The sequence below is a fragment of the Psittacula echo genome (genome assembly GCF_963264785.1).
Source record: "Psittacula echo genome assembly, chromosome: 4".
NCBI lineage: Eukaryota > Metazoa > Chordata > Aves > Psittaciformes > Psittacidae > Psittacula > Psittacula echo.
In genome coordinates, this window is record NC_137738.1 from 81,955,966 (window position 1) to 81,977,131 (window position 21,166).

A 21,166-nucleotide genomic window follows, 5' to 3' on the forward strand; every position below is an offset into this window, starting at 1 on the left:
GTGCTCCAATAACTATGAAGAGGTGATACAAGGCTACAGCCAAGACAAGCTTTTAGAGACTCGTCAGGAACCAACGCAAGGCAATCGAATGCACTAGATACCCACCCAGACTCCAAACGCAAGATAAAACAGACGCTCAGTATCATTTATCTGCATGGAAAGGGATGTTCAGTTTCTTTTCTGAATGGGACAGAATACCTAATTTGTTGACCAACACTTCTATGCAATTAAATACGCATCTAATTTTTTTTTCCTTCTTCTCAGTTGACAGACTGAGAAAATGAAACAAAACCAAACCCTACTTTTCTTGGAAGTCATAGGAAGGCCTCTTTCACTTCAAACTTAGAGGAGCAGTGAAAGTGATTTGATGGATGCATATGAAATGGCCAAGGCAGGGATGTCTAGAAGGCTTATGGTTACCCTGTCTGCATCTTGATTTTGATCTAGATGCAACTGTAGCACTCTCAGGAAAATCAGCTTTAAAGAATAATAATAAAGCTGCCAGCAAGGCAGAAGAATGTAACTTTGAAGACAGAGGAAATACACAGTAGCATTATATTTCCACATGTGACAACGTAATGCTCAGAGAAAAACAGGCTGTATGGAGAACATTTTTCTTTAGCAAAGTAGCTGTATCAAAACAGTTAAATGTGTTTGTACAAGTAATTTGAGGAAACGCTATCTATAAAATACTCCCACTAATGATCTCATTCGTGTTAGTCTTTGAAAGATTCCAGCTTTTCAAACATGACATGCAGGAACTATATACAAATTTAACACAGTGCTACTCCTTCCAAATGATATATTTCTTGTTTAAATAACTATAAATCTAAGTCACCACGTGAGCCTGCAAGCTTGCCTTTCACCTAGTACAGACCAAAGTTTTCATTTTAATTCCAGAATAGCAACTTCCATTTTTCAAATAGAACAGGTTTATGCTTTCTCAGTAGAAATTGCCTACAAGAGCCCAGCCTACCATCGATGAAACTGTCTTCAAATGAAAACAGTGAAACATATTGTATAGCTATAGTGGTTACAATTGCATTATTTCTTCTAGGATATCTCACTAAATAAAACATGAAACCAAGCCAAGGATTCTTTTTGTTTTTTTACAGACAGGCATTAAAACAATCCAGTCACTGCTTTACAGATAAAGCTTGCAATACTGGGGGAGAATGAGAAGGGAGAAAAGCAAGGATTCCTTTGTTTTTCTAAAACCAATTAGCTCATTTTCATCCACAAAATTATTTAATTCACTATTACATTTGATTTCAAGGTGTCTTTACCTCTTAATATACATATAAAATAATTATACTGACTCCAAACTTCACAAGCTGTCTAGAATCTTATTAGGCATTTGACCATAACATCTTGTACAAACGTAAAGTCACAGTGATTTAAGATTTTCTTGCATTTCGCTAGCAAAAAAATTAACACTGTTGGGGTAAAAGTGATCCTGGTGAAACCTCCAGTTAAACAGGTTAATGGACCACAACTACAGATAAGATTATGACCAGTGTTGACTGTATTTTCTAAACAAACAAATGTTCTTGCAAAGCAATATTTATCATATAAATAAATATTATTGTAAGGCTGTTAAATAATTTACGTCTTACAGCCACATGTACCTTATCACAGGCAAAACTTCAGGCAAACCCTACCAACATTTTGCTCCTTGCCTTTTCACCAAATTCACATTGCCTTCATGTTTTCAGCTAATGGAGAGAAAAGAAGAAGAAACAAGGATATTCCTAGCCCCTAAGTAAAGCTGGGAGATGACTCCAGAATGCATTTAAATATAAAACTTGCTTTTCCAAAGACTGGAAAATTAAAAATAATTGGTATTGGCATTAATGACTTCACTATTTTCATGAAAAACTGCATAAAACTGACTGAAGACACAGTGCAACAAAAATAAGCTCATTATAGTCTGAACTCAAACTGAAGCTTTCAGCTGAGTCATGCTTGTACCTCTGCATACAGAGCATCATGAAACATGAGCCCCATTTTTACTTAGTTCATGGAAGCTGGAAAGGGATTTTTTCCTTTCCTTTTATTTTTTTTTTATTTTAATAAGAACACTAAAATTTGTACATTTAATAACCTCATTTCTAAAATGGCACCTGCAAGAACACTTTCCAGTAATCATTAAAAAATTAGACACAATTAAATACAGCTTTTAAGATTCTAATCAAGATCAGAAAGATAAACAAACTGCGTAACTTTTCACAGAGCTCAATGATGTTTGCCAGATAAAATACAGGAGATTCTAAAAATAAATAAACAGAATTCTTCTGAGGGTGTCACCTGGTGCTCATCTGACCCTTCACACTGAACTGATTCAACTCACTCCACAGGCAGTAACTCCCTAGTTTTGCCTCATTTGTTGCCAGTTTACTTAACGAAAACTGCTTATCACCAAGTCATTCTTTACTTTGCACAGGCAAAAAGTAACACCAGGAAAAGGATCTTCCCTTTTCAATGACAGTGGGTCATGTAGTGTAGTTTGAAACAATTTAACACTTCATAGTAAGTTTTTAAGACTTAAAAAAATAAGGAAAAAAATCACAACATGAAAAGGGAAGGCATGAGAGGAAAGGAAGGACGCAGATTTGGGACAAGTTGCATTATTTCTAGTTTTCTTGCTTTATACATGCAGGTTATTCATGGCCTTTTAATCACAGATTTGTCCCGGAAACACAAAGACACATAAATTTAGATTAAAATATGAATAATTTAATATGTAAGCCTTGGTTAAACAAACACTGGCAGTGAGCCAGTCCAAAAACTTCAAAATACATTTTATAACCCTGCTCCGTTTCAACGAAGAGATGAAGATGCATGCATACATTGTACTACTATATATGCACAACTGCTTACTTCGGCTGTTTGCAGGTCTCCCACTAAGGAACAAGAACTCAATGCACAAGTCCTTTCCTTTTCCAAGGCTCAGCTTCAGGTGTTTACACGCACTGCTGGTGTCCTTACAAAGTGAACTTCTTAGAACTTGCTTGAGCAGCTGGTACTCAAGTGGCACAACACCCTTCTCAAAAAGGGATGGCATCAGCATCTCAATACTACACTATAGTTCAATTTTAAGTATGAAAAAGACAAAACAATCATTTCTTAGTCAATCTTCTCCATTGCCACACATTACAGTACAAACTAGGCTAGAACTAGAATAAAAAATATTAACTTAGATATCATTAAATTTACGAATATAACTTTAAAGTGTATTCGGCCAGTTAATGAATACCAGCTTGATTAGGAAAGGACATCATTCCCAGCTGTGCTACCAGTTAAAGCAGGCATGGACTTTAAAACATTTCAGAGGTTCAAAAATCTGATGACTCTTCTTAAGGGATATCAATTCCATTTTAGCCAGGCACAATGAATTAAAAAGAAAATTCTATTTCCAATGGTACTACAACTTACTATTTTAGTTCTTGTTCAGGTTGCTGGCATCCCTTAAAACACAAAGGGCTGTACTTGGAATATTACGTATTCTTATCCATCGACTGAAACATTGTTTGGGTTTTTTTTTAAAGTCAGGAGTGGGCATGGAAAGGACATTTTATGGATCTTCCTCAAGTATGCAGCTAATTCATGCTTACTATAATCACAGAGAAAACTCAGACACAGGTCCAATTTCCTACATTCCTGACAAACATTCCCCTACATCCATGAAAAGGAAAGCTAAACAAAACAATTACTACATATAAACATACATGTATGTATGTAGTAATACATGTTATATTACATACATATTAAAGTCATACATTACTGAGGAGCTAATGGAAGATCCTTATGAGAAATATGCCAACAAGTTTTCTTTCATTCACAAATAAGAATGCTAACATCAGACTCAATTTTGCAGAAACTTACTAACAAATGTTTCTCTAGATTCAATCACAGGATTAGCAGGGAAGAGTATTTCAGTGTTTGCAGACCATTTTATAAAACTCACATCCAAAACAGCAGCTAGTAAATTCTACTTGCAGTGTATTTACATCCTCCACAAACTATCCTATAAGCTTTTATGCTGCTTTACTAAGGAACAATATAAACTTTTCTGAAGTTACCATCTGCATTCACTGCTATGTGAGGAATAAATTCATTTTTGGAAACAATTTTAACCTTAACCACTACAAAAGAACTTAATGCCTTCATTATTCAACGAATTTATTTTCTTCTTGAACAACATATGGACATCATTTTACAAAAAGCATTATTGATTTCCCAATCTTCTCTTTCTTTATACCCCAAAAGAACATCTGAAATATTTATAGAAAAAGAAGACACTCGATGATACCATTCTCCTTGTCTTTACAATGTTTCTTCCAGGAATCCAAAATTACTGATTGCTAAGAACTAAGGATCTACAAGGATCATGTTAGGAGTTGCTCTTCTTTCATCATTTCCAAGCCAATAGGCAAAAAGCAGTCACGTGTGACCTGGTCAACTACTAAGTGCTAGAGCACATCATCACACAAGAAGTGTGAGTGCTCTTCCCACCTCTTCTGTCGTAAGCTGAAGAATGTGGTGTTGAAGATACCCATTATCCACTGCATTTCTGGTACAGCTGCCACTTCATATTACTTTAGAAATCCAGGGTTACAGCAGAACATTGGCGTCAGGACTCAGACTGTATTCCAAGTGTTGCCTGGTTGTTTTCAACATGGTTTTATTCATCATCTCATTTTTATTGCAGTCTTTTTTGCAATTTTTATTTCAAAGCACGTTCACTTTTTCAAAGCAGGAAGAGGATATACTTTAAACCACAAAGAGTGCATACAGCCCCCAGCACAGAAAGATTCAACCTTAAGAGGACCTTTAGAGTCCACTGTAACTTAAATGATAAACCACACAAAGCTACTTAGTAAGAATCATAGTGCTCTAGTGTGCTAAAGGGGGCATAAGTAACTGTACAGTTTGTGTTTTAGTTTAGTTTCACAAGTCAATTTTAAGCAGTAAGAGCTATCTTCTAAAAGTCCATTTAGATTTCTACAGATAATCAACATCTGCTTCCAATCAAAATGAGATGATTACCATATTAAAACTCTTAATTAGCATTTTGCATCATTTACAAACTTGTTCATTATGTTTATGAAGGTGAAAAGGGACATCCCCAGTAGCTATATATTCTTCAATCACATCTATTGCTTAATTTCACAATTTTATAGAACATCACCGACACCATATGTGCAAATAAATACATACAACTAGAATTACTGCAGCAAAATGTTAGTTTTCTCCATTACTAATAATAAAGTCATGTTTACAGTTCAAAGATCCATTAGAGAAGGATAAATAGAGCCCTTTTCTCATCCACCCTAACAGTGCACCAAAAAAATGGCAAGCGTATGTTTTCCACTCCTTCCAGAGAACTTCTCCCTCTTAGATTTATGAGATGTGTTTATATTCTCCTGTGAATTGAGCTTTATTTTGAAAGTCTGTAAGAAGATATTACAATTCATTTTAAGCTTAGATGTTTTAATCAAACCTCACTCTGTATCTACCCATTGCTCACAATGTTTGCTCACTAGAATACTCAGGTTGCTTTGAAATCAACCCAATTATTCTGGGTTGCAGCCACTTAGTAACGTCTTCTGCAAAGCAGTGTTATTTTGCAAACAGACCTGCCAGCTGCCCAGCAAATCCTCGGACTGCAGTACAATGACCTGAAGTGTACAACATACTGGTTGAACTGAATTCCCACACTGCTACCACTTCTGAGGAAAGAGGTCTACCTAGGATTTTCTTCCCCTAATACGTAACTACAGTTAGCTACAAGAGGTAGCCACAAACCTAGATATCAGTGAGGGTTCTTTTTTCTTTATATGGAACAAAAACCAATTATAAAAAAGGAACAGTCAGCTCTGTGACAAAGCCCCTGCTTGGTTTCACTTAAATCTATCTCCTGAATCTTGAGTGAGAAATGTATTACTTCCTTTAAGTTCTCTAGGACAACAGTAACCTGTTACATTTGTAAAAGCACTAATGGTATACATTTTGCTGTCTTACTGAACAAACTCTAGCATGAAAAAAACAAACAAACAAAAAACAAAACTAAACACAACCACAAACAAGGGAAAAAAATAAACTACTTCTAAGTCTTTCCACATACAATTTTGTTTCTATTATGACTTCAAGCATAGAGCTACATGATAGAATACGTATTTTTACTTTGGCAGTTAGGCACTATTTCCCACTTAGCTATGCATCACTTCTGACTTTTGCTGTCACCTTTAAGACAAGCGTCACTGGTTTTCAAGGAAAGGGACAAACAGAAGATTCAAGCAGCTGGAAACAAAGATAAAATTCAGAACCATTTCCTTAACAAATGTAAACAGCAGCCTATTTGGGTATAGTTACTTCTTTGTCATAGTTTAAATTGAAACACAATAAAATTAGGTTGCAGACTGTTTCCACTTTCAAGCATTTTTCCCCATCCCGTTTGGGAAGGGAAAAAAAATATTATTTCATGCTTACGAAAAGAAAACCCATAAACCCAATGAGAACATCATTTTGGTTTATACACCTGGCACCAAAATGAATAATTATAGTCACAGCGTTTTAGTGGCCAGACACAATATTGAGTATTTTTTTTCACCCATATCTGCCCTTACTGAAAACACAAACTAGTCCCATTCTCATTAATCCAAATCTGATTTTAGAATCTCCCACACCTAATAAAGGCAGCCATAAAACATTTTTTTTCCCCAAGAAGCTAACCTACAAATATTGATACAACTGCCCCACTACTGAGATAAATGCTTTTGAAGAAAGCGTAATAGTGATATCAGAAAGTCTCTCATAGGAGTGCTCTGATCATAAAAATGGAAATTAAAGAAGTTTAATTTCTACTGCTTAAAGCTGCTAGAAAAGCACTTCAACTGCAACATGAAAGAGCTTCTGTGGAAAAAAAAAATATCACTAATGCATTTTGCTCTCTCCTTTTATTTTGCAGTTTTTAGTCTTTCATCTCAGATGCTGGTATATGCACTACAGAGCATTAGCTCCCCCAGCTGACTATTCCCATCTGTTGTTTATTCCCCATTACTACGGTCCAAAGCATTTTATTAAGATAATGTGCTTTATAACAGCATTAAAAAAATTAAGATGGTTAATTTTGCAACAACTGGCAGTTACCCTAAAACAAGACATCTAACCTAGAAGGTATATTTTTTTAGATTTCAAGAGAGTTTTCAGAGGTGAAGAAGTTCTAAGCTAATTTAAACAGGATTTTTTTATGCTCTGTGGAGAGAAAACAGCAACATAGAAAGATGTATTCAGGAAATATACTGCACTTTGAAGTTTATTTCTTTTGCACACTGCAGGAAGATAAAAGAACAGAAGCATTGCAGGGAATCTAAACTCAATTTTACATCATCTTTATACCACAGATAAAGACATGATAATAAGTACTAATTTTAATTTCTTGCAGAAGCAGCAAAGAGGAAATGCGTTTAAGGAATGAACAGTCTGAAGATGAAACAGAGATCACAGGATATCTGAACAGTCAAGATGATGACCAGAACATCACTGAAAAACAGATTAGGATAAAACTTTACATTCTATTGCACTCCACATTCCAGAGTATCAGGTTAAATTCCTGGAGAGGTACAGCAAGAAATCAATGCATCTGATAGCACTTAAGAAAAACACAGGAGACAACTAACAGCCCACACAGATCTGTCAAAAAACAAATTGTGTTCAGTCACTCTCACTGCCTTTATGATAGTGCAACAGACCTCAGGGATAAGGAAAAATTAGGTGTCATATTGTATCAGAAGCCCTTAAAGCCACTCTCATAAGACACTTTCACAGGCAAACCATCAAATAGTTCCACTGAATATCCTATAACCTGGATGCAAAGCCAATTGGAAAAGCTGTGAATGGCAGAATTTAATTCAAAAATAGAAGGACATACTAAGCCAAGGTCCAATTATTTAATTTTAAAATAAAATTTAATATTTTAGTTCCTAACCTGCATATTAAAATAGGTGCTGGTTACATATTTAAATGCTACGAGGCTGAGGACACTGGAAAGGCTCTAGAGAATGGGATCAGACAAGAGAATCTGGTCTAAAACTGAAGACTGCACTTCAGCAGAGACACTTCAAGGTTTTAAATCTGAGCCAGTTCTGTACAAAGGAAAAGCTGACTAACCAGGAATGCTGAGAAAAGCAGTTGTGTGACCTACCCATCTCCAGCTTGGGAGTCACTATATGATACTATTTGGGTGAGGGGAAAAGAAATGAGGGGGAAGATGCAAAGAATACATTAATTTCATTTGAGTGTCATCTTAGAATTGGTAATGCTTCAGGTGGAATATTCTGACACTGCACTTAAATAATTAAAAAAAAAAAAAAGATGCTGCCCCACTAAAAAATGACAAAGGACACCCGGAGAAATGACGAATCACCACACACAAATAAAGGCTAAAAGAAGAAACAAGAAGGCAAGATTAGTCTGTCTTATAAGTAGGACGCAAATACAAAGAGGAAATAAAAAACCCAAACAAACAAAACAAAACAAAAAACCCAAAACCATAACAACAAAAAACGCCCTTTAGTGGATAGAACTAGAAGAAATATGTAGCATTTTGAAAGCAACAACACGTGAAAAGGAGACCCTTGAACACTCCCCAGAGAGAGAGAGACAGTCTGACTGGTTAAGACGAAGAAATTCCACAGCAGGTTTTCACAAGAACCAAGTAGAAAGGAACCAAAAATTCACTGGACCTTCCAAATCAACATCAGATGTATCACCAACATACAGAAACCTCCAGCTGCAGCTGCTGAAAGGACAGATCTTTCATTTGATGTCTAAGAACAAGTGGTATGTCTTGAACAGTTAAAATTATGCAAATCGAAGCAGACAAAAGGCTGAATCTCAAGATTGAGGGCTTCAGATTAGATATTTCTGGCAGTGCCAAAAACTAAATGGTGTTCTAAGGAAACGTACAGCTTTGCAATACTAAATATAAGCTAGGAGAACATCCAAAAAGGAAAATAGGAAAGACAAAACTAACAGAAAACAGAGCTAGTAGCAAAAGTTTTTAGCTATCAGGTAAGTGTTAAGGCCATACCACACATCCATGAAAAAGAAGACAATTTGAAGAACTGAATCCTACTGCCCTCACCACAGAAACAGAACATAGAAAGGGTAAGTTAAAAGAAAACAGTGAATTGTTAAATTTTCTTCAAAACTCCAGTGTTTTCAGAAGAAAGATTATGAACAGCCTAAGTGCATCATCAGTTTCACTGAAGCAGACTATGGCATGGCAGAAATTCCCAGAATTTAAGAGCAAAACTAGGCCCTGGTTCTGCAGAGGTCAGTACACAGGAAATAGGAATGCAAGATGCTGAGATGGGTAAGTTAGAGGGTTACTTTGTGTTAGGAAGAGGCAGCCTAGTCCGATTTGAGAAACAGCAGAGAACAGCAAAATGAACATGCCAGACCTATTCCAGAAGTTAGAAGTTAAAGGTCATAGAATATGTGGCAGTTATCTAAAAATGAATTAGCTAAGTGACAGTTCCTATAAGAAAAGTTCTATGAAAAGGCAATGAATAAAGAAGTTTTGTTCATTGTCATTTTAGGGAACAGAAGGATTGAGCAACAGCTGAGGAAAAAGCCAAATTCACTGAATGAAAGAAGTGTTAATAATTACAGAAATTAACATGTAAGTTAAAGTCACAAGGAATGAAAAGATAGATAATTTGGACTTGTGCTAATTTAGACTTCCTTTTAAGGAAACATTATTCCAGATAATTTATTGTAACTGGCAAGTAAGTTGCCAATCCAGGGAACTCCACTTCTAACTACTGAGCAAAGCTACCAGTATGACTAGGCAACTTTTGACCCAATTTCTCCTTTAATGCTACAAAGCACAAGCTGACATGTATTAGAAGAAAGTGTAAATAAAACTCTAAAGAGAATACTGTCACCACTTTTCCTAAATATCTTAAAGCAATTACTGAAAGAAGCAGAATATATTAGAGATGCCTATTTATATTTCAGAAGAATGCAAATATCCAGATTAAGATCTAGGAGTTACTATGCAATATGACACAGACACGGCCTTGAAGGGCAACAAAAAGATAAGCTGCATACAGAGTGAAGGAAAGAATAGATTTACTCTATTCTTATAGCTTTGGTTATCATCATCATCATCGTGATTATTTCCCCAGTGTCAGGTGTAAGACCAAATATGTGAACAATAGGAAGCTCAACACCTTAATTCAGGAATTCCTAGGAACATGAGTGATCCAGGTATCTTGCAGTTTTGCTCAAACCTAGACACATTGAAAGCTTCTTAATAATAACTTGTGGCAGTTGCCATAAATATTCCAATTACATCAAAATGCTATCAGAACATCAAATCAATAAACCAGGATTTATCTCACACCTTGAAGGTCTAACAGCACTATTTTAACAAATAATAAGTGTAATCACTCAAGTGTTTCTGATATGGGCATGCATAACCAACTACAAGAAAAAGGGAAAAAGAGAAGTGAAAAGGTTGGGTAAGAACAGGGGGATAAACAGGTGGTACATACATAGCAAGGCATGTGGAAAACCACACAAACAGACAATCTCACTGATAAAATTACATGAAAAAATAGGGCTTGGGCATAATGTTAACTGACTCCAAACAGGTCTTGTATCACAATCTGGCAGAAAAAAATCAGGCACTCCTAACTTAAACAAAGGAAAACATCAGATGCCCACAGCTCATGGCAAGAAAGAAAACAACTTTCTAGTTAAAGCCAAGTGTCATCTACCTGTAAAACCATTTACTTCATACAATTCTTTCATATACTGAATTTACTGAAGAGATTAAAATACTTTCTCTAATAACTACTAGCTATAATATTTAAAATATTAATTAGATTTCCCTTTAAATATCTTAAAAATCTATATTAGTGGCTTTTACTGCCAGAAACTGTCAGGCATCATTGCTGTAATTACTCATTTATAGTAAGGTTTTAATGCTTTAATCTCCTAAATTGATGTAAATCTCAGCTGCACACCTGTGTTTGCATATTCTCTTTGATGGGCTTTGTCACCTTAAATGTCAGCATTTACTTCTCTTGAGTGCTGCTTAAGGATTTCCTGTGCTCCCTATGTGACTGACTTTGCACACAGACTATTTAATGTGCCCTGAGAGCTGAAAACTACATGCCATACATAAAAAGCTTCAGTATTTATCTGAATGATGATAGCACTATCCCTTAAAACTCTTCTTTTTTTTCACCCCAAATATAGACTGTAAATATTCTGAAAGACCTTCAGAACCATTTCACAATTCTCCTGTTACTACGATAGAAAACCATTCAACATACCAGAGGAAATACTCTCAAAGTATAGATGAAAAATAAGCAAGCTTTAGAAACGGGGAACAGATTAGTAAGTGTTTCTTGTTCATTAAAAAAAAAAAATAGAAACAATTATACATCAGAATCATCTTATATTGAATGCCCTATACTAAAGTGTCAAGAAAGGCAAAGTAGCACTTCAGGACAAGGACACATCAAAAGCATGGAACTTTCACATCACACCTTAGTTTTGAGGCAAGACTGTTACCTGATCTCTTCTCCTTTAAGCAGTTATCCAAAATTTGGTGGACACCTGACAGCAAGCCATCTATGAAGTATTATTGAAGACAGTATTATAGACTGAGGTCCAGAAATTTAAGTGTCAAATAAGGGTAAAAATAAGCTTTACTGAACAAGGCAACTGCAGAATTACTGGAGAATGTTTTCTAAACTTCCTGTAAGTCCACTGCTCTAAGCTGAAATAGATGCTTTTTGCAAGGCAGTAGGATTTAGCTAACATGAAGCAAGCACCATTCAAATACCTGTTTTCTCAGGCAACAGGTAGCATCACGAGAAATACCCCACAACTGGCTATCAATTAGGCAACACTGCTCTAGGAAAACTGTGGTTTAAGCTAGTAAATACCTATCAAAGTATTATTTCATAAGAGTATTGTAAAAATGTCATGTAACAAATGCTTCTCCCAGGCCAAGCCTAAAACCTCCCAAGTCAAGCCTAACCACTCCCAGGAAAATACACGGAAGGGAATTCTACAAAATAATGTATCACAGAGTGAACGAGTGAGTATGTACGTAAAATAATTTCGGTTTGCCATCAAAACTTGTAACTCCTGTTAAAGTTCAAAAGTCACATTTCTTCAGTGCCTTTCTTGCTGCTGGAAAGGAGGCTATATTGTAAACATCACTTTTGACACCATGGTTCAAACACAACTTCTTTCAGAAAAAACACAGGCTAAATACTGAATTGTTTAAATTCTCAATACAATAATTTTGAGGGGGAAGCAATGGAAGGTGTACAAATAACAGTTAAGATAGAAATAATCTTCAAAACTGAATGTTTTAATTTTTAAAGATATCTAAAACCATTTAAGAATGTCTGAGCAGCACAAATCTTAAATAATTTATTTTCTAACAAAATACCAAAAGCTTTAAAGCTGTTTAGAGAATAAATTAGAAATCATGGAAATTAACTAGTTAAGACAACTAGCTTCAGATATGACAAAGTACACCAGTTGGTATTATTTTCTGTACTATTTGTAGGCAAAACAGCATTTCATTAAAGCAATACATGCCCCTTCCCTTCCACCCTCCCAAAAAATTAAGGTTTGGTGTTCTGATTAAGAGCCTGGCACCCATACACTACACAGAATACTTTAACCAAAAGAAAATAGTTTCACTACTGTCCCAAACACTGGCCAAAATGCAAAAGCTGAAGCAAGTTATTGTCAGAGATGCTGAATATGTCCTCTCAGTAAGAGCAAGTATTTACTTATTTTAATAAACCCTTTGCCGTGTATTTCGCTCCATCAGCAATATAGATGTTAGTCACAGGACAAAAGAAATCCTATTATAAAAATTAAAACTCATTTTCATTGAATTTAATTTCTATTTTTTAGTTTCAGAAAGCTCTTGCTCTTTGATTAAAATTCTCTTTAATGATGAGATCAGACCTACTATCATTTTTAGCTCTCCTCAGCTGGCTGTCATATAAAAAATTCAGAAAGTCCACTATTTTTTTCTTCTAGTTGCAAACAACTTCAATCTTCCCAAAAAGTTGCTAAGTAAGACCTTGAGTTCAAAGAAAGAAATATCTTAACAGCTGCTTAAATATTATCCCCGAGTGGGATTGAAGACTTCTTGATTCTATAAAGCAGTAACTTTCAAGCCATGATTCACAAAATCTCAAGCACTACTCTGCAAAACCACTGCAAAAATTATATAAATACATCTTTCTCACACATGTAAGCAAACATGAAAAGGAGAAAAGTGACAGATATGTCACTGTTTGTTTTACTTTGCTGGTGCTGTAAATGAAGATAACTGTGACAGAACTGTACAGAGTGATCCACTTACTCCTCCTCCCCACAAAAAAAGAACAGTTCTTTTATTAAATACTGAGAATTGCTTCTTACATTGTTTCTCAGGATTGTTAACTGGAGACACAGCTATGCCAGTCTACACTGTAGTCTAAACTTCAGCAGCTCCGGCCTATCTCAGATTACAATTCTGAAATGCAGAACCATTATCTAGAAAATGTAAGGCACCTGTCTTCTCTTTAAGGAAATTTCACTGACTTTCTTAGGATACCTTCAGCAGTTAAAACCCCGCAGCAGAATTTCTATCTGTTTACTAATATAGAAATTGAATTGTAATATCAGAACTAATTCCTTTTCCTGAAGACCATTCCCTTTTCTGACAGGTGTTGCACAAACTTTGATTTCCATCTTCATGCATGCAAAATAAGGCATAAAAACTTGTAACTTCTAATAGAGAAGTATGAAGAGTATAGTTGGTCTTCACTTCCATTTATAAAGCCTTTTACAAATACAACATTGAGAAAAAGAATATTGCTTTTACAGTGGCCTTAGTTTTAGTGGCCCCTATACAGCACCATAGAGTTTACACCTGTTTCAGACACATATGGAATTCTTCATAATATTCCAATGTTTTATACATGATCTTTGTTTTATACATGATCTTGTAAGGAGGGATTACTTTTCCTTAAATTCACACTGGAATTGGAAGGCGGGAGGGAAGTAGAAGCAGGGAAGTGTATTTTCAATGAAATGATGCTTTGTTGCCTCAACAGGCATAGGAAAGCAATACCTTCTTAATCATTTTGACATATTGAAGGCACATTCAATAGCACAGAACCAATCCATACTCCTAGCTATTTTCAGCAACCTGCAAACATTAATTTATTCTCACAAGGCTGAATGCTGAAACTGTGACAGGACAATATGAGACTGGGGAATAAGCAATGGAAATCTAGCTCCACAAACACACCACTAGCTGAAAGGTCTGTTGAACCAAGGAATGACATTTCTAATAGTCTCTCAAAGACCCAGGAAAGCCTGTGTGTTACTATTTAGCTAGACAAATTCATTCTCAACACTGCACAAATTACCTTTAGCTATCAACATGCACTGGTGTCAGATATTTCAATCCAGGAATATATCATGCGTGTCAGTCACGTATTTTAGAATATTTAAGTTCTTCTAATTAAACAGTATTTTAAGAGAAAGGTTTTTTTGAGTAGTGATGATTGTGCATTAGTTTTTATTAAGTTTGCTTTGAGAGCTACAGGCAAAGCTGGAGCTTTCTAACAAAAGAGTTCATAGCTACAGTGCAAAATTTTATTGAAGTCATTAATACAGAAACTCCAATAGACATTTTCAATTAATCCACTCAGACAAAAGAAGCAGTATATAAGAGCAGGAACTCATTTGTAATATCCCTAAAGCATCTCAAAACCCACAGTCGTTTGACTACACAGCTTTGGTATTTTCAAGGTTTTTCATAAGCTGGTAAAGAACTAGAATGAGTTTAAGTTAAAAGGGGAAAAAGCTTTGAATCTAAGTTCTAATGAGAAAGCAACACCTGTGGAGTAAGAGCATTTACAGAATTTTGGGCTCAACTTATATTCTGCATTCTCCTTAGGATGTATTTAATGGGCCAAAATCAAATAGTCTAGTGAATGAAAATAACAGAACTTACATAGACTTCATACATACACATACATGTACCAATAAACCTGTTATTTAATTGTACATAATTTCTTTTAAAATTACATATAAATCCTTCAACACAGTAGGCAATTTTTAACTACCATACCAGCTTGGTTTAGGTTTTTTTTTTTAAGCTAAATCACCTTCTTGGTTACACATCTATAGCTGCAATAACTCACATAAGATGCACAAAAAAGTAGAATTGAAATTATTTTTAGCATGCACAAACATACAACCATGTGTCACAAATACACTTGCAAAGTAGAAACCTATTGGTTTTAACCCACAGTGACAACTACACAGTAAGTTATGCTCTTGTGCAAGCCATACAGGATTTTCATACTTTATTATATTTTAATTATGCCCTCAACAGCTAACATGAGTTTTAATCTTCACATAGTTTTCCATATGTCAGTTTTATGAAATGGTACAATGTGCACAGTCCCCAGGTTACTGTGAGGACCCACTGCCTTGGTTACTATAGCAAGAAGCCAACATCTTAAAAGCAGTTAGTAGATTGCAAAGCTTCTAGAGTAAAGTTTATGAATAAAGACATATGTTGACCAAAACTAATTTCCAACTAAAGTCAGTAAACTGATGAGAATGGACTGCACATATACTTTAGGTTAGAATCAAACACAGCTATTACTTTCTTATCACTGAAACCCTTAAAGGTGAATTATCAAACAATTCATCACTTACACAGAAAGCAAGGTAATTGTGACCTGAGTGTTATTTGCCCTGATGGACATACAAATGCCACATCTGGAGAACATAGACTAGCTCTAATCTTTCCAGAATCTTGATTCAAAAATACCTGTCAGCTTTTGTAAACATTGTTAACTTACCTTTGTAAGCAGACCCAGCTTCTCTTGTTGCAGCACATAATTACATCACTTAATCCTCATTTCTGTGGCATGCACATGATTCTCCAGGTTCAGAAGTTCTGTGTGGTTCGGTTTTTAAAGCCATAACTTCACATTTTATTTTCTGAACGGTACTACTAGAACTATCTTAATGAGAATTTTAAAACACAACAGGCACATCCAACATGACACAAATGCAGAAAGTAACATACTTACAGCTTCAAATGATAAGTTAACATGTTCCAGGAATTTCTGTCTTAAATTGCCAGTTAGTTCATGGAAGCGATACCGCAAGAGATCCATTTCTTGTTGAAGAAACCAACGCCTGAGATCCTCACTGCAAAGAAATAATTAAAAAAAATTAAAATAACATTTTCTGGTTATGCATTCTCTTTTTCTCTATAAACTAGATGTCAAACATAGTGAACACAACATTTAATGTAATGCTGGCTTTGGCATGGGACCCACAAACCGAGGAGCTTGGAAGAAAAGGCAGGAAACCTTCAGGAAGGAGCATTCAATCCAAAAAGACTTGTGAAGAGACAGTACACTAAGAAGCATGACTGCAGATGTTTTGGACTAACAAAGGTAGAGCTGTGTTTGCCATGAAAGTGAATGAAACAAGATTATTCTATTTCCTGGTCTTGACAGATGTAAGTGACATTGCAAGAGATGTGAAAGAACAGTATGGATGAGACTATTCACTCAAGACCGTATATACTGTATCTTAGCAACATTATATGGGAATAAGCTTTAAATTCTTGGTTATCAGAAGGCAGAAGGAGAGACAAGAGAAGATTACATTACATATTTAACTGACAAGAACGGCGCAGCTGGACACTCCAGACCATGTAAACAACAAGCCAAAACAATACAATATAGACTAGAAAAACAGCTGATGCAAACTCATGCCCCTGGGTGGCACTGTTGGCCAACTGGAAACTTAAAAAGGCAGTGCCACAGGAAAACAAGCCTGTAAATACAACTGCCACAGGGAACTAAATTCAACCCTGTTTGCAGCTCTATTTAAGTACACTTTCAAACACACCTACCTTAATAGCTTTCATCAATTAACCTAATGATTTGTGTGAAGCTTATTTTTCTGACCCAATATGACAAAAGCTTAGAGAACAGTACATTCTCTTTGCCTCCCAATTTTATCTTTTGGGGAACATGCCAGTATTAGAGCATAGAAATATCTTATCCCTGAAATAACTGCTTTTCAAGAAAGAATGAAGAATGGTAGGCACAGGATCACCTCACAGTGCCTAAGTTACTGTTTTCCATTTTATGAGTAAGCAGTAAGTCCACCTTCTCAAAGAAAGAAACAAACAAAAAAGCTAGTTTAAGTAGAAACTGACTATCAAGCTGCTTTATTGAAACACTGCATCAAACTACCTGTATAGAAACAGGAACACAAAAACACATTTGCAAGTAGTTTTCAGAGTGCCCTGGAGCTCCAGCCAAGGCCCCTCCTCCCTAAGAAGGGGTCTTTCCCTCTAGACAATAAAGTCAGGCTCTTTCCTTCTGATTCTGTGGCCCAAAATAGCTTGTATTTATTTCTGCAAAGTGGTTCACCTTCAACAGGCTGCCCACCTCTGTCCCGCCTAATTGCTACAATACCTCCCTGAAACACAGGGTTTGAGCCATGTCTCCCATTTATTTCCTAATCAAGCACTCAGTAAGTCAAGTAAGCGCTTATACAAATGATAAAGATCTTTTTATAAAAATATAGCTTGCAGAGAAAAAGAAAATAGTCCAATTATCTGCATCTATTATCTGGAATCAGGAGATTCCAGAGCAATATAGTGATGCAACACATGGTGGGGATAGACGGGCACAGCCCAGATTTTTTTTGAAAGGGCAACACAATGGGATATAAATAATCCAGGAAACGTAAGGGTGTTTAACGTCACTCAGGGCCTCTCATGGTGAGGCTTCCTCCATCTGGAGGCTTTTGAGGCCTCTGCTACCTCCTGTTCTGATCAGATGGCCTGTAGCTTACACCTATCATATTGTTAGCCACCTTGGTCTCTTCTCTAACACTTGCCTCAAAACATTCAACTGTCTCGTGACCCATTTCAAGGAAAAGCCCCATCCATTCCAGCTCCATATCTTGGCCTATAGCACAGTCCCTCCTCACCTTCCCTGTCTGTTTTTGCTTATAAATCTTTATCCATAGCAGCACTGTCAGCTACCACGGTCATGTCAGCTACCATAGTATCATAACATGTAATCTACCACACTCACCTAACTTAAACTATATTATAAATTGAAATGCAATTGAATTAACAATTCAAAACAGTATAAACTTCATATTTGCCAGGCTTAATTCCAAAAAAGGACTGCAAGGGAAAGGAGTCAGGAGTTCACATTAATGCAAAACAAAGCTGCTAACAGACATAAAACACTGACAACCTGTATAATTTCATCCAAAAACTCCAGTTGAAGCAAAAGAAATGCACTCAACAGGACCAACTTTGTGCTTGAGTTTTCACATGACAAAAAAACTGCAGTGCAACCATCCACAGCAATGAATCTGCAGAATCAATAGAGGAAGCCTCAAACTCAGATGGTATTTTTAGTTTGCCAGAAGCAAGGCTCCCTCTTGAGACAATAATATAAAGCCTATTTACATAGTCAGCTCTTTGGTCAGTAATCAACAGTTTAAGCATATGCAGCAGTTAATCTAAATTAAATTCTCAATCACTGTGAAAGCCTAACAAAAACTTAATACTGGTGTGCTTTAGTCTTACAAAAGATGTCAAAAGGAAGAGACCCAAATCAATGTTCTATGCACAAGACACAAAACTTCATACTTTCATTTTTAAGTATTACAAAATCTGGATATTAATTTTGATCCCAAGTATCCCTTTTGGCACAGCTGTAATCAGGTTCCTAGGAAAAATAAACCTGCTCTCTTTGAACCCAGCTTTCTATTTAGTAGCCATGCAACTCTAAAATAACCATAATGTCTGTAATAAAGCAACGTAGTATCCATGTAGACTTTAATAGTACAACATAACCCAAAAAGTACTTACGACTGACAGTAAGCAAGACGCAGTATGAAATGAGATATATGATCTTTTCTTCTTGCTTCATAATCATCCTCAGCCAAAGCCTAAAGAACATATTGCTATTATTATTATTTCAGATAAATAATCTCTTCCAGATAAAAAATACAATTAATTTATCACTGATGTTCAATAAAACACTGTTTAATACCCATCTTTAAGACAATAAATGCAAGACTATTAAAGAAAGGGGATATCCTAAAGAAATATATACTCTCGAAGAAAAACTACACTTCTGACAAAATGGCAGAATTTAAGTTTTAGAGATCATATTTCATCACCTCTACTTTTATTCAGATTTCTTGAACAGTGTAAAGAAAATAAAGTGCAAGAGTTCCCTTTTTTGATTTTGACTTACTTTGTAGGGAAACTTTAGTCTCCGGAGCTCAGCCTCCAGCTTAGTTTTGTATACATCATTACCTCTTACGTAGCTCACACCAAGGTTTTCAACTACTTTGAGCACTGGGGAAAAATGGTTCATATTAGAGACAACATATTGAAAAGAAATCTAACTGTATCATGTCTTGGGAAATGCACAAACTGGAGTAAGGCCATAGGAATTGCTTTTAGTGGTATGGGGAGCAAAGGGGTAAGAAATACACACAATAACATGTCATCCACAAGTGCTGAACAGCTCACCCAATTCTGGAATCCATACAGTCATCAAGGAAAGGAAGATAGCCAACAAGGAAAAGGGAGACAGCCAACTCTGATAGATCAGTCTCAGAACATTGGTTTCCACCGTAATGATGGAAACCTTGGATTCAGTGGTTTCCAGGAGGTCAGGGGAACCCTTGCCTCAAGCTACAACAACATGAACCACTGTGCTGAGACATCAAATATGTCACAACACCTAGAAAGGGAAACATGCTTATAAAACCCACCACTGTAAACCACGACCATACAGTCCTGACTGCTATATGCCAAACACACGTGAAATCAGTCATAGCTCTCTGAAACACCTAAAGCAACATGTTTACCTCTAAAAGGGGTTCATTTCAGCATGAGCAGGCAGACAGTTCACATTAATAACAGGGAACGAGAGCATCTAAACCCGCCAAAAATACATACAGCCACGATAGGAAGAACCAGAACTCCGAGGGAGGGACGTGGGGATGGAGGAGGGCCCAGCATGCTACTCACGCTTCAGGCGGTCGATGGCAAAGCTCTCAAACTCCACCAGAGAGATGCTTTCCGTGGGGGGCTCCAGGTAGAACTGCAGGCTGTGAGGGTACAGCTCCCGCCGGTCCTCGGCCAGCCGCGCCTGCCTCAGCCTCGCTCGACTGCTAGAGAACTCCATTTGCCCCGCAGGCGGGCCTAGGGGCGACACGGGCGCTCAACTGGAGGCAGCACCGGGCGGAAGGGGATAGGGAACTGAAGGCAGCCACCACCGGCCCTGGGCTCGCCCAGAGCCCGCCCGCCACCGAGTGCCCCGGGGTTCTGCCTCTGGCCCCCGCCCGCAGTGACAGACCCCCGCGTCCCCATGGCAACCGCCCCGCACGCCGCGGTAACGCAGAACCCCCACCTGCAACCGCGCACAGTCCAACCGCCGCGGCTTCCCGCGCACGGCCGGCCACGCCCACTTCCGCCCTTCGCGCCTGCCCGGGCCACGCCTCCTGCGCTGCAATTGGCTCGCGGCAGCGAAGCGGGAGGCGTGCTCACAGCCAGGATGGCGGCTCCCGTCGCGGGCCGCGGGCTCGCTTCCGGGGGCGTTCGGTGGTGCCCTGGTCTTCGTACGCAGGCACCTAAGCTGATTAAATGGGCCTTCTTATGTGGGTATTCTGACAGGGGGTGATGTGCCGTAGCTAACTTGCTGTCAGGTTGTGGTTTTCACGACTGAAGGTCTTTAAAAACGTTTGCCACCAAGTGAGACAAATGCTCTTCCTCTGGTTTTCTTCCAACCTTTCATGGTGCTGCTAAACTGGATTGAAAGTGAAACATTCGGCACGGTATGCAAGCCCTGAGGAACTTTCTACGAATTCCATGATCCCATAAACTCTGCATGTGCTATAATTGTATAATTTCATAATTTTTCCAAGATGACAGCAGGATTTGCCTTTTTTGCTACTGGCTTGCCCGTTTTGCCACAGCTGAGGTCATGTTCTGTGTCTTTCCCTCAAAATGCCACTTGCTAATTTTCCCCAAACAGAAAAG

At 37.1% G+C, this 21,166-nt stretch overlaps 1 protein-coding gene across 1 annotated transcript in view; it reads right to left on the reverse strand.

Annotated features, from left to right (window-relative positions):
- The window catches only part of PRIM2 (DNA primase subunit 2), a gene marked incomplete at its 5' end in the record, with an annotated part of 101,702 nt that extends 81,390 nt beyond the window's left edge, over window positions 1-20,312 (reverse strand). The window contains 4 exons of the mRNA XM_080616777.1: window positions 16,155-16,275; window positions 18,980-19,059; window positions 19,371-19,474; window positions 20,156-20,312. Coding sequence (XP_080472903.1) covers window positions 16,155-16,275; window positions 18,980-19,059; window positions 19,371-19,474; window positions 20,156-20,312 — 462 coding nt within the window. The remainder of the gene's footprint in view (window positions 1-16,154; window positions 16,276-18,979; window positions 19,060-19,370; window positions 19,475-20,155) is intronic.
- Window positions 20,313-21,166: the final 854 nt, after the last annotated feature.